The sequence below is a fragment of the Penicillium macrosclerotiorum genome (genome assembly GCF_028827735.1).
Source record: "Penicillium macrosclerotiorum strain IBT 26536 chromosome Unknown utg000008l_segment0_segment0, whole genome shotgun sequence".
Classification (NCBI taxonomy): Eukaryota; Fungi; Ascomycota; class Eurotiomycetes; order Eurotiales; family Aspergillaceae; genus Penicillium; species Penicillium macrosclerotiorum.
The window spans coordinates 479,155-489,922 of NW_026643087.1; the positions used below are offsets into that span (position 1 = coordinate 479,155).

General features: G+C 47.0%; 3 protein-coding genes across 3 annotated transcripts; all 3 read right to left on the reverse strand.

Annotated features, from left to right (window-relative positions):
• Nucleotides 1-390: 390 nt before the first annotated feature.
• N7462_008369 (ABC transporter ATP-binding protein) lies at nt 391-4,708 on the reverse strand (the record flags this gene model as incomplete). Its single annotated transcript, XM_057080084.1, has 5 exons — nt 391-1,271; nt 1,327-1,446; nt 1,506-3,498; nt 3,560-4,223; nt 4,281-4,708. 5 exons carry the CDS (start codon nt 4,706-4,708, stop codon nt 391-393), a joined length of 4,086 nt encoding a protein of 1,361 aa, XP_056930412.1.
• An 832-nt stretch (nt 4,709-5,540) lies between these two features.
• Nucleotides 5,541-6,289, reverse strand: N7462_008370 (polysaccharide biosynthesis domain-containing protein; the record flags this gene model as incomplete). The annotated part of the gene is made up of 5 exons (XM_057080085.1): nt 5,541-5,598; nt 5,653-5,689; nt 5,766-6,050; nt 6,159-6,183; nt 6,245-6,289. 5 exons carry the CDS (start codon nt 6,287-6,289, stop codon nt 5,541-5,543), a joined length of 450 nt encoding a protein of 149 aa, XP_056930413.1.
• A 394-nt stretch (nt 6,290-6,683) lies between these two features.
• N7462_008371 (synembryn) lies at nt 6,684-8,459 on the reverse strand (the record flags this gene model as incomplete). Its single annotated transcript, XM_057080086.1, has 7 exons — nt 6,684-6,783; nt 6,832-7,676; nt 7,731-7,850; nt 7,910-8,068; nt 8,141-8,217; nt 8,289-8,363; nt 8,426-8,459. 7 exons carry the CDS (start codon nt 8,457-8,459, stop codon nt 6,684-6,686), a joined length of 1,410 nt encoding a protein of 469 aa, XP_056930414.1.
• Between the last annotated feature and the right edge of the window lie 2,309 nt (nt 8,460-10,768).

A 10,768-nucleotide genomic window follows, 5' to 3' on the forward strand; every position in this document is an offset into this window, starting at 1 on the left:
GAAACGTGGTGGGCGAGCAAATGGCGGACAAATGAAGAGCGTGCACGAGAATAGAAATAACTGGTTTTGGGAAGTAGAGCGTAGCGTGGAATGAATAAATTACGGTACACAGGCGTGGATGTAACATTCAAATTGTCATTGACAAGTCTCTTTTCGAAAGCATGAAGCCATAGACATTGAAGTCAATATCTGTATTGGGCTCTACGGAAGGTAAATTGAACAAAATTCTAGGTCGGATTCAATCTCCACAGAATTTTTATTTGTATTTTGTTGATTGCCACCTCTAATGCTCGGAAAAAAAACTGGTGTAGGAGTGAAGGGCATAGTGTGATCGGATCAAGAGAAACAGTCATCGTAAAAGAAACCCCAATCGACAGGCTTGAATAGTCTCTAGGCATCAAGAGACTCCTCGGGATCACGTAGTAATTCGTGAAGCCTTCCTCCTACTCTGCGCGCAAGGGTTCGGTATGGGCCATCTTCAACTACAGCTCCTTGGTCAAGCACAATAACATGATCAGCGATTTCGATCATCTCCTTCGCATGGGTAATGATGATGACAGTTAAATTGTGCCGCCTCGTAACCAGCTCTTGTATCGTTTTTCGTACAATCTCAGCCCCAGCTGGGTCCAAACTGGAAGTAGCTTCATCTAGAATGAGAATTTGGGGTTCGCGGAGCAGAGCGCGAGCTATGACGAGTCGTTGCTTCTGCCCCCCAGACAAGCCTACTCCTCCGTCGCCAATGATGGTGAAATACCCTTTTGGTAGTGAAGAGATAAAATCCTCGATACCAGCTGCTTGGGCTGCTGTGCGGACATGCTGAAGAGATACCTGATCGCCCAATGGATAACTAATGTTGGCGTATATTGTCCCCGGAAATATCGTTGGTTGCTGCGAGACGATGGCGATTTGGGAACGAAGACTTGGTACATCCAAAACGTGTATGTTCTGGCCACCAAGAGTGAGGACAGGAGGCCCAGTATGCGAAATCGGTGTCTCATAAAGCGCAAGCAACAATGAAGCGATAGTCGACTTGCCAGATCCAGAGCGGCCCACGATCGCCGTGCAAGAGTTTCGGGTAATTTGTACTGAGACCCCTTTCAAGACTACTTTGTCAGGTCTGGATGGGTATCGGAAGTTCAAACCAGTCATTTTTATTGGAGTGAGGCTTGAAACTTTCAGGTAGCCGCGATCCTCATGAGACTTTCCTTTAGGAAGTGTTGCGAGCCGAAGGAGTTGCGTTGCGATTTCACGAGAAGTATTGATCTGGGGTACTATCTCAAAGTGTCAGTACATGAGATCTAGTAAAACTTCAGAGGCTTGATTTACTCCAAGATAATATCTGGGCCGCGTATCCGATGCTGAACAGAAGAAGCGAGAATACCATCATGACATTGTTGACAGTGAATTCAGATGCTGCTAGTATGGCACCGTAGTAGAAAATCAAAGCTGCCGATGCAATTTAGTATCAAATGTTTTGGAAACAGCCCGAACCAAGAACAACTCACCGGTAGCGAATACAACTGTTGACTCAACCATACCGAAGAGTAGCCCAGTGTAAATCGCACGCTTCAATCCTGTTTTCAGGCTTCTAGCAACAGCTTTTGCATGTTTTTGGTGAAAGTATCCCTCTAGCGTCAGTGTTCTCACTGTGAAGATTTCTGTAAAAGTCTCTGTAAAAATTTCCGAATTGATTGCGTTGGCTTCATTGCAACGTCTTTCCCAGATGCCATTGGTCCCCTCGAAGCCTCGTGTAATGACATAGATGACAGGGCCACAAGCGAGAGCGACCAGAGTTAGCTTCCAGCATACAATCAAGCTCCAAATGATTGCCATGACTGTAATTGAAATAGCGACAAGGACAAATCCTGCAAAGCGCCCCAGCAAGTTACGCATATCCTCACTGTTCTGGTCAAGGTAAGACGAGAGCCGAAAAGAGTTGTTGCCATCTTGCTCAAACCAAGCTCGCGGTTGGTCAAGGATTCGCTGAAATGCTCTTTTTCGGAACGTGTTAATCCACGCATCTCCGCAGTACTCGAGAGAGTAGTGCATGAAAAAGGATGCTAGCCCATCCCCAAGCGAGACACCCAGTACGGCCAGTGACCAGGTTCTGGTCAATTTATCTCCGTTGTTTCCCGCATAGAAAGTGCTAAGCAATTGCGATAGGCAGTACGAGAATATTGGTGTTGCACTTGCGTGCATCAGTGATGACACAACTCCCAGGAAGAGAATTGCCCGTTGCTTGGAAGTCAAGCTAGGCCATATGGTCCCCATAATATGAGATAATGGGGTCAGTACTTCTTTTTGTTGGTCCTCGTTCTTTTTCGGCTTCTCTGAGTTGCGATTCAGACTGCGACGCTTTAATTCAGGGACTTTCGGTGAGATTATTGACATGGAATAGGGATCATTTTTAGAGCCCATAGACCAGTCTTCGATCTGCACATTTTCGGTTTCTCTAAAAAACGTCGAATGGTGATTTTTTGACTGATCTAGAGAAACTTCATCCTTTGGCAGATTGAGGAAGGAATATGGTCTAGACTCTAGAATGGCAAAGCTGTCCCTCTCAAGTTGGTAAGCGGACTGACGTTTGTTTGTAATGTACCATGTATTTGAGCGAAAACTTGGAGGGATATGATGCTGTGCCCATGACTGTCGCGCCTTTCGATGCGTCTTTTTGGGCACCATAAGATTCACGTCTGGTAATCTCTCGTGTAGCGATATTTCCCGATCAAAATCACAGTACCCACTGTTAGCTTGTTCCGGTTTCGACGCTTTTGGTCCATCATCGATCCTCTTGTTCAAAGCGAAATAAATTTCGCTGCCGGGTTGCTTTTCGATGTCAACCTTATAGCCATTCTTCACGATGGATCCATTCTCTAGGATATAGACAAAATCATGATCGGTAATTTGTGACATATCATGAGTGATAATGATAGTTGTTTTCCCTTTGCGCCATCGGCGAATTGAGTCCATAACTGCCACACGATTCACAGAGTCCAAAGCGCTTGTGGGCTCATCAAGAATCAAGATTGGCGTATCTCGTAGCCTGGCTCGGGCGATAGCTACCCGTTGTCTTTGGCCGCCACTGAGAAGGTTTCCACCGAGACCAACACACGTATCGAGTCCCTCTGGCAATTCATGAACAGTTCCCTGTAACATTGCAAGATCAATCGAATCTTGTACATCTTGTCTAGTAACAGCGTCATAATCTGGCCGTCCGAAAGCGATGTTGTGCAAGATAGAGTCATTGAACAAGACACTTCGTTGCTCCAGAAGGGTGATGTTATTTCGGATCCAGTTGATATCAAGGGATTGGATTAGGTGTCCATCAATCAAAATCTCACCGGAGTTTGGGAGATAAAACTGCATCAAGAGCTGACATAATGTGCTTTTGCCCGAGCCGCTTTTGCCAATAACGAAGGTTGTCTCTCCCGCCGGAAAAAAGAACGTAGATGGCTGTAAGACATAGTGGTTAGGTTGAGATGGATAGGCAAAAGACACCTAAGAGAAACAATCAGCATCATGAAATATTGCCATGGAGTTGCCAGAGGATAAAACCGACGTTGTTAAATTCAATATCGCCTTCACAGTGCTGAGGGTACTTAGTTCCGTTCATTTCGTCCTTGAAAGCTGTCGATACATGTTCCATGAAAGCTAACTTCAAACCGACGCTGGCAACTTTGCCCTTCTCAAGAACAATCATCTGGGGAAGTACTTGTTCAATTGACTGGGCGGCGGTCAGGCAAGCCCAAAATGTACGCAGGATCTCACCAGATGACAGTTTCCCCTCGCGTGCAAGCGAGCCGCCATACCAGAAGCCCTGAACAAACATTGCGAACATCATCCACCGGATAAAAGCGATTTGCAACGAGTTTAGAACAGCCTGTCGGAGATAATAGGCAGCGGATTCTTCGATTCGACTCGAGAAACTCCGTGATTCAAGTTTCTGCCCATTCAGGCATTTGACAGTGTCAATAAATGTGATCGCATTATTCGCAATTTTAGACGCCTGTGTCAGTTTCTCCTGTTGCTTTTCAATATTGGGCTTCATTCGGGCGGAAAGAAGGGCGATAATCATGGTGAAAATTGGGATTCCTGCTAATGTCACCAGAGACAAGCTCCATGAAGTGTAAAACGCCAGCACTAGGGATGCCAATGATCGACATGAGTACTGCAAAAGAAGTCCGAGGGGTTGCGAAGTTGCCGTCTGCAGCTCATTGATATGGCTATTGAAAGTATGAGACTCTTGTGCTTTAATTAATCGACCGGGTGGTACAACTCACGCTTGAATTTTCGACAATAAAGCGCCAGATCCTTCTTTCTGGGCTTGAAACCATTCCATATCTCGCTTTAGTAGCTTCTTGAAGATACTTGAGCGAACACGAGAGGCTTGAAGTTCTCCAAAGGCGACAAAGGTAGCAAAGTATACCCCATTGAGGAACCATCCAGCAGTTCCTAACCCGACCATGCCCAGGCAATTGGTCCCGACCTTACTTCGGAGTCTGTCAGCTTGAATATCCCCAGCCCCGAAATCTATAAAGCAATCAAAGATGTTGCCGAGAAATATTGCCAGAGCAGGAGTCACGCATCCAGCGAAAAGAGCAAAGATACTTCCTGCGACGAGAGTCGATAGATGTCTTCGGGCTGTGAAGCTGAACAACGATTTCCAGCTTGGTTTGATCCCGGCCACCATTTCACCTGAATTAGCCATGCCGCAATGCAATGCTCTGCGTTTTACGATTGAACAGCCACCGTTTCAGGTTTTCATGGTGCAAGTGATAAATGATCCGTCTCGCAAGAATCACGGTTTCAGCCCATGGTAAGAAATCAAGACGCATAGAACGATGTGAAAAATCCATCACGGGAAACCAAACCCTTTGACAAGCTGTGTTGGCCTAATTGGCCAGAGAGGACAATACTAAGAATTATCCTAATGCGGAAGTATTGATGTTGGTGGAGAACAATAATACTCGACGAGCATTGTTGCAGGGGTCACGTGCTAGCATAGGCACCCTTCAGACTCGACCGCCGACAATGGAAATCAATGAAGTGTATGTTTGAGTCTGATAAGTCTGTATATTCTGTCGAGGTAGCCTAGATATATTGCAGGTGTCTTTTTCAGCACCATGAGAGACAAAAGCCCGCACCGCCAGGCACTCTGAGACGATGGCCACTCTTGACCAAACTCAAAAGGCTGAAATGAATGAAATGAGAGATAGACGTTAATCATGCAAACAAATTTATTTCCGGGTATATTGCCACTTGAAGTGAAGGCCTTGTCAAAGTAAGGCCAAGGCCAATCCAACTTCGAATCAAAAAGATTCTATTCGGATGAAAATTCTATGTCACATCACGGCCATTATCCACAAAGCCCGCCAGATACCGAATTCGCACGATGCTCTTGCCTGTTGAAAACCAGCTTTACAATTCGATGCTGTATTCCGGTGCCAAAGAAAAGGCACATGCCGTCGGTCCAAGAGCCGGGTGGGAGCCAGGTTTGACCATGCAGTCAAGCCCGGTGGAAAGAGAGGGAGGGAGTGCAATCATGAGCTGGTCTTCTGGGCCTTTTCATAAATCCAGTCGTTCAATCCAGCACGGTTACTACATGAGTTAGCATCAAGGTTCAGGCGGGCTAGCTCAACTAATCAAACTTACCGGGCAATCTCGACCGCGTAGAACTGCATCCGCACACCTGATGATTGTAAGTTCATACATTAGCTCACCGACAGGGCGATGCTGGAATGAAGCATCCTCAGCGTAAAACTCACCGAAAATGGTGTTATGCTGCTCATACTCGCTATCCGCACGAGCACGGATCATGGTACCAAAGTTGTAATCCTCGATCTTTTTCTCGAACTTCAAAATCCAGGTGCGCCACTGCTCCTTGCCAGCCTTGCTCTTCATCTGCTCCTCATCGAGGGTGCCAGCAGGGTCAAAATCGGGGAAAGCCTCCTTGAATGAATCGTAGATCTCGTCATCCATCTTGGTGAGGCGCAGCTGAGAGCCTTTCACCTTCTCGAGGATCGCCCAGTACGTCATCAGGTGTTCAACAGCTGCATGAGAAGCGACAGATTAGTCTTTGCTTTTTCTGACAATGCGAAAGCGTAATCCGTGAGACAATAAATATTGAAGACCTCGTCAAGAAAAAGTATTCTACTCACTCTTGACAGCAAATTGCTTCTCCATCTGTGCGAGTTTGTCAGTGACGCCCGTTCTCAAAGTGGTGAGTCAATTTTGTGCGGCATACATCCTCCAGGTTCTCAGCCTGCTCGGGGTCGAAGGGCTTGGACATTTTGGCGATATATGTATAATGGAGCGCTTTGAAATAACAGAACGATCGAGTGAATGGGTTAGGGATGGAGAGCAAGAGTGGGGGAGCATGTTGAGTGCCCCGCGAATATTTTTTTCGGCGGGCGGAGAGAGATACTGCCGGTTCAAACCCACTCCGCCAACGTCATCGCATTCCTGGGCGTCAATAGCTACCACATCTACGGATGATAAAGAAAACGTAGAGAATAAATGCTGAACCGATTGTGCTTAATGAGGACCCAAGATCCCAGAATTGGTATATAATGAATAACTCCGCAAGATGTATTCACTGAGTAGGCGAAGCCCATCAAATCCATCACCACCGAAAAGGCAAAGATCAAGAATTATGGGGTATCTAAAGGGACAATCAAACCTAATTAGTCGCTGTCAGCGTCGTCCGGCAATTCCTCGAGTCTTCCCTCATGAAGTGCTTGTGCCACAGGGTTTTCCACTGTAATCAAGCCATTTGCTCTCGCCCTATCTGAGAATTAGCAATCGTCGCTTGAAGCAGGGTACATGACTAACCTTTCGAACAACACAAAGAGTCTTTCCGCCTCCCGTTCTTTCTCCTCATCAGTCATGGGTGGGCCAGGATCCTGGGGCTCTGCAGCCCAGCGTTGGCCAGTAATTGGGTTAACACCTCCATCCAACCCATCGGCATCGCTTGAAAAGGCTTCACTCGCTGATTGGGGGATCTCCATGCCACGAGAAGCCAAAAATCCAGCCGCAAACCCATAACCAATCCGTCGTGTGAGATTTTCTGCGTCCTTTCCAGACAAGACAAACATGAGTTCCGAAATGCCAGTTTTGAGATTCGGATACGGGCTGGTCGAGAGTTTCAGGAGCCGCGATGCAAGAGTATCGTCTCTCCCAATTGGTTGACTGCGATCGCTCTCTTCAGGTAACAGAAGCCACTGCATATATTTTCTGGGCCCCTCGGGTGCTATTTCATGGATTATTATAAGCGAATGGAGAAGGGGAATAGCTTTCTCTTCGAGCTCCTCCGGTCGGTACACCGAAACTGCTCGGTCAAGGATGTTGATCATCTTGTCCACATTGCAATTTTGGTTGAACTTGGGAAAAAGAGGATTGCTCTCAAAGGTTTTCTCCCTTTTCTCCTCTAAGTCAAGGACAGATAGGCAGTTAATCAGATAACTAACTAATCCGTCCAATGGTTTTGCTGGGATATCGATGCGACTAATAATCTTCAGGATGTGAGGAATAGAGGGAGAAAAGGTGACAGCAAGGTCAGAATAGAGCTTCGAAACATTGAAAATCAGCTTCAATGTGTCTGTCAGAGCTAATTCATCCATTTGTGTCAAGGGGGAGCGGCCGGATTTTGGAAATTGCTTGGCATGGCGACTCAATTGCTGTTGGGGTCAGCAGAGCGAAAAACAACCTCAAGGAGCGGTTGAAAGACACACATAGTTGACATTATCTCCCAAGGAGTGATTTTTGATCAAGATTTCGAAATCCATGGTGCTGTCGTATGTTGACAAAAACAAAATGCGACTTATGACCATTTCGTCTTCTGAGTTATCGGTCTGAAGGTTCGCGCAGGTTAATCTCCATTAAAGCTTCCGGTTGGCGTCTGATGTCGAACCTTGAGTCTTTGGGCCAATTTGCCTCCGAAGCCGGTGTCCGCAAACAACTGGCGCATCTTCGCATCGAGAAGTAGGGCATTTGCAATACAGCGTAGCGCGGCCCGCCGTACATCAGGAGTCTCTCCTTCGACTCCATATTGTGCCAGTATTCCGATTCCCTGCCAATGTCCGTCAGATCATCCATCATATCCAGCGAGCGTGGGAAGGGAGCACAGGGTTGCCCGTCGTACATCGCTGCAATAAATCGGTCCTGCATCGGTAGGGTTGGTACCGTGTTGGCGCAATTGCAGAAGAGCCTCAACCTTTTCTAAGCAATGAAAGGAGTGTGAGATTACTTTTGATAGCAGATCAAGTGGCCTTTTGATTGTTGAGACATACGAGTGGCACTAAGACGTTTCTCTTGTAGGTCTGTGTTCAGGGTATCCAGAAGCCGAGTGACCTGTTGCAGCTTTGCTGGAAGATAGAGTCAGCTCAAAATCGCCGATAACATCCACATATTTCTAAAATCATAATACCTGCGCCGCTCAGCTGGGGAAAGTTCATAGCCATTGCGCCGCTCGCCCGAGTCCAACAAAATCCAGGTACTGGGAGTAGCGGAACGCCAAGAACGCGTAATAGTTCGGGGGCAAGAGAGCTGCGTTCCGTCCTCAACAGTATGATTGAAAGGTTGATTACGACATCAAGAACCAAGATTATGAACGCGCGAAGCAGAAGACAGGATGAGGAAGAAATGCGACGTGACGTGGGGAAGCGTGCAAATCCACCCTAAGAATTTAGACAACCCCACCTGAGCTCTTCCGAGTGGGCTTGCGACTTGTGCGGACAGGATGCTTAGTCATTCCTGCCATCGGGGTGGTTGCGAGTTGGGCGGCCAATTCCCGTGTCGTGCTAACCGTCACATCTGCAAGTAGATAGAGTAATCTTAACTATGGTTATTTTTTCCCAGTGATAAATTTTTCGCAGTGTTAAAATTATTCCTGTTCGCTGTTAACACGGAATTAAAAGTCGACAATCTCCAAATCGGAGCTTTCATGGCCTTGGCCCCCTCACGCTATTTTTGTTACGAAGAAGTTGTCTTCCAGAGATGGGACACTTTTGTGAAAGCCACAGGTCGGCGGCAAGAAAATAATACCATTGGATGGCGCTCACGGACACCCGTCACTTCTGGAGAATAAACTATTCCTGACCGGTGGGTCCGCTTCCGAGGGGGTAATAATGTTGGACAAAGGCCTTCCCTCCCTCAAAACCCGGCTCTTTTTTGAAGGCTGCAGGTCATCTTTCCCCATTAAGGGGAAAGATGCTTGTTTCAACTATTTTATTTATGTGAGCTGCCATTGCCCATGCGTTTTAAATAACGTACTCAGGAAAGCCTTTACTCCAATCCGTACCATAGATTGCGCGGAAGAACCGACGCTGGAGAGTCACTGGATTCCTTTGTCTAGGCAGAAGAGCAATCTTGTATCCCAGACCCTCTTTCACAGGCCGACAGGGCTACAGTACGATACGTCGACTCCTGAAAATATATATACTTGAAGAGTGAGACAATTAAAAGGCGGATAAATATCATCGAACGGTAAGGGTCCTGCAACAATTCTCAAGAATATATACATCGCTGATCTTCCAAACATTTCGAGTGACAATAACCGAAACCCCGATAAGACATTGATCTTGCTGTTGCTTTCGTCCTCAATTGCCTCCGCAAATTCCGCAGATTCACTGGACGTGTCAGAGGGGAATTTATTTTCTGCATGGATGAGCGACAAAATAAGTATTTCTCAGATGTGGCTGCGTACGCTATAGGTGCTGACCGTGCCTGCCAAGAGGGCTGGGACCAACTGTAGATCACTCTGAGTCAATCAATCAATTAATCTGGTTGGCTGCGGAGGCTGCCCCACAGATTAGCGCCGCAGTCGCGCTCACGGAGGTGAAACTCCGATTCATTGGCTCTGCATTGCAGGGCGGGGCTACCACTGCGGCACCCGGATGAAGTCCACCAGCTTTCTACCTGATTTCTTCCCGAGTCCGCACCAAAATCCGTTGGGAGCTCTCAATCAAGATGCAATAGTCTGACCACTATAGGGTAACGCGACATTCCAGGAGTCCGCTTCTGCAGGTCATACCCTGATGATTAGACGAGCACCGTACCAAATCCCCGAGCAGCCTTTTATAAAGAAAACGACCTTTTGTAGAGTTCTTATTGATAGCATTGACTGATTGGATATGTAGCCGCTCAGGCGAAGGGATGACCCTCACTAAGCTTGCCTTAATAGGGCCGCGGTGGGTAAGTGGCGCCAACATCGCTATATTATGGTCCTTTGCACACATTTATTGAGCATTTGGAAGGTATTCTCGGGGCGAATATACCCGAAATCCGGTCATGGAACAGGCTTGCAGTACTATTGATTTTGCAAGGCGAAGATGTGTGAATTTATGCTTTGGGTTACTATATTATTATTACTGCCCGACCCCTTAGCTGAGTTTGCCGCGGCTAGATATGTTTGGACTCTTCTTGTCATTTACTCCGAAATTGCGGTATTTGGGGAGTCTACGACATCTGTCGGCACGAAGGACATTGTCTCTAGCCTATATTAGCACAGCTGCATAGCGAAGTGTCAAGTTTGAGTGTCGTAAGGAACAAAAAGGGCAAAATGTATACATGAGAGAGGGCTGGTGGTTTAATATCATGATCAAGAGTTATCTATCTTTTGGCAGGCCTTGGCTATATCTCGCCTGCTCAAACTAAGCCATTGAGAGGATGACTGGAGAGGACCTCAAGCAAGGTGTGGCTGGCTGAGCTGGCCATGGTCCAGATGGCCTAAGAGGATTGTTGAGCTCCAAAAGAGACGCGAGCAAAACTA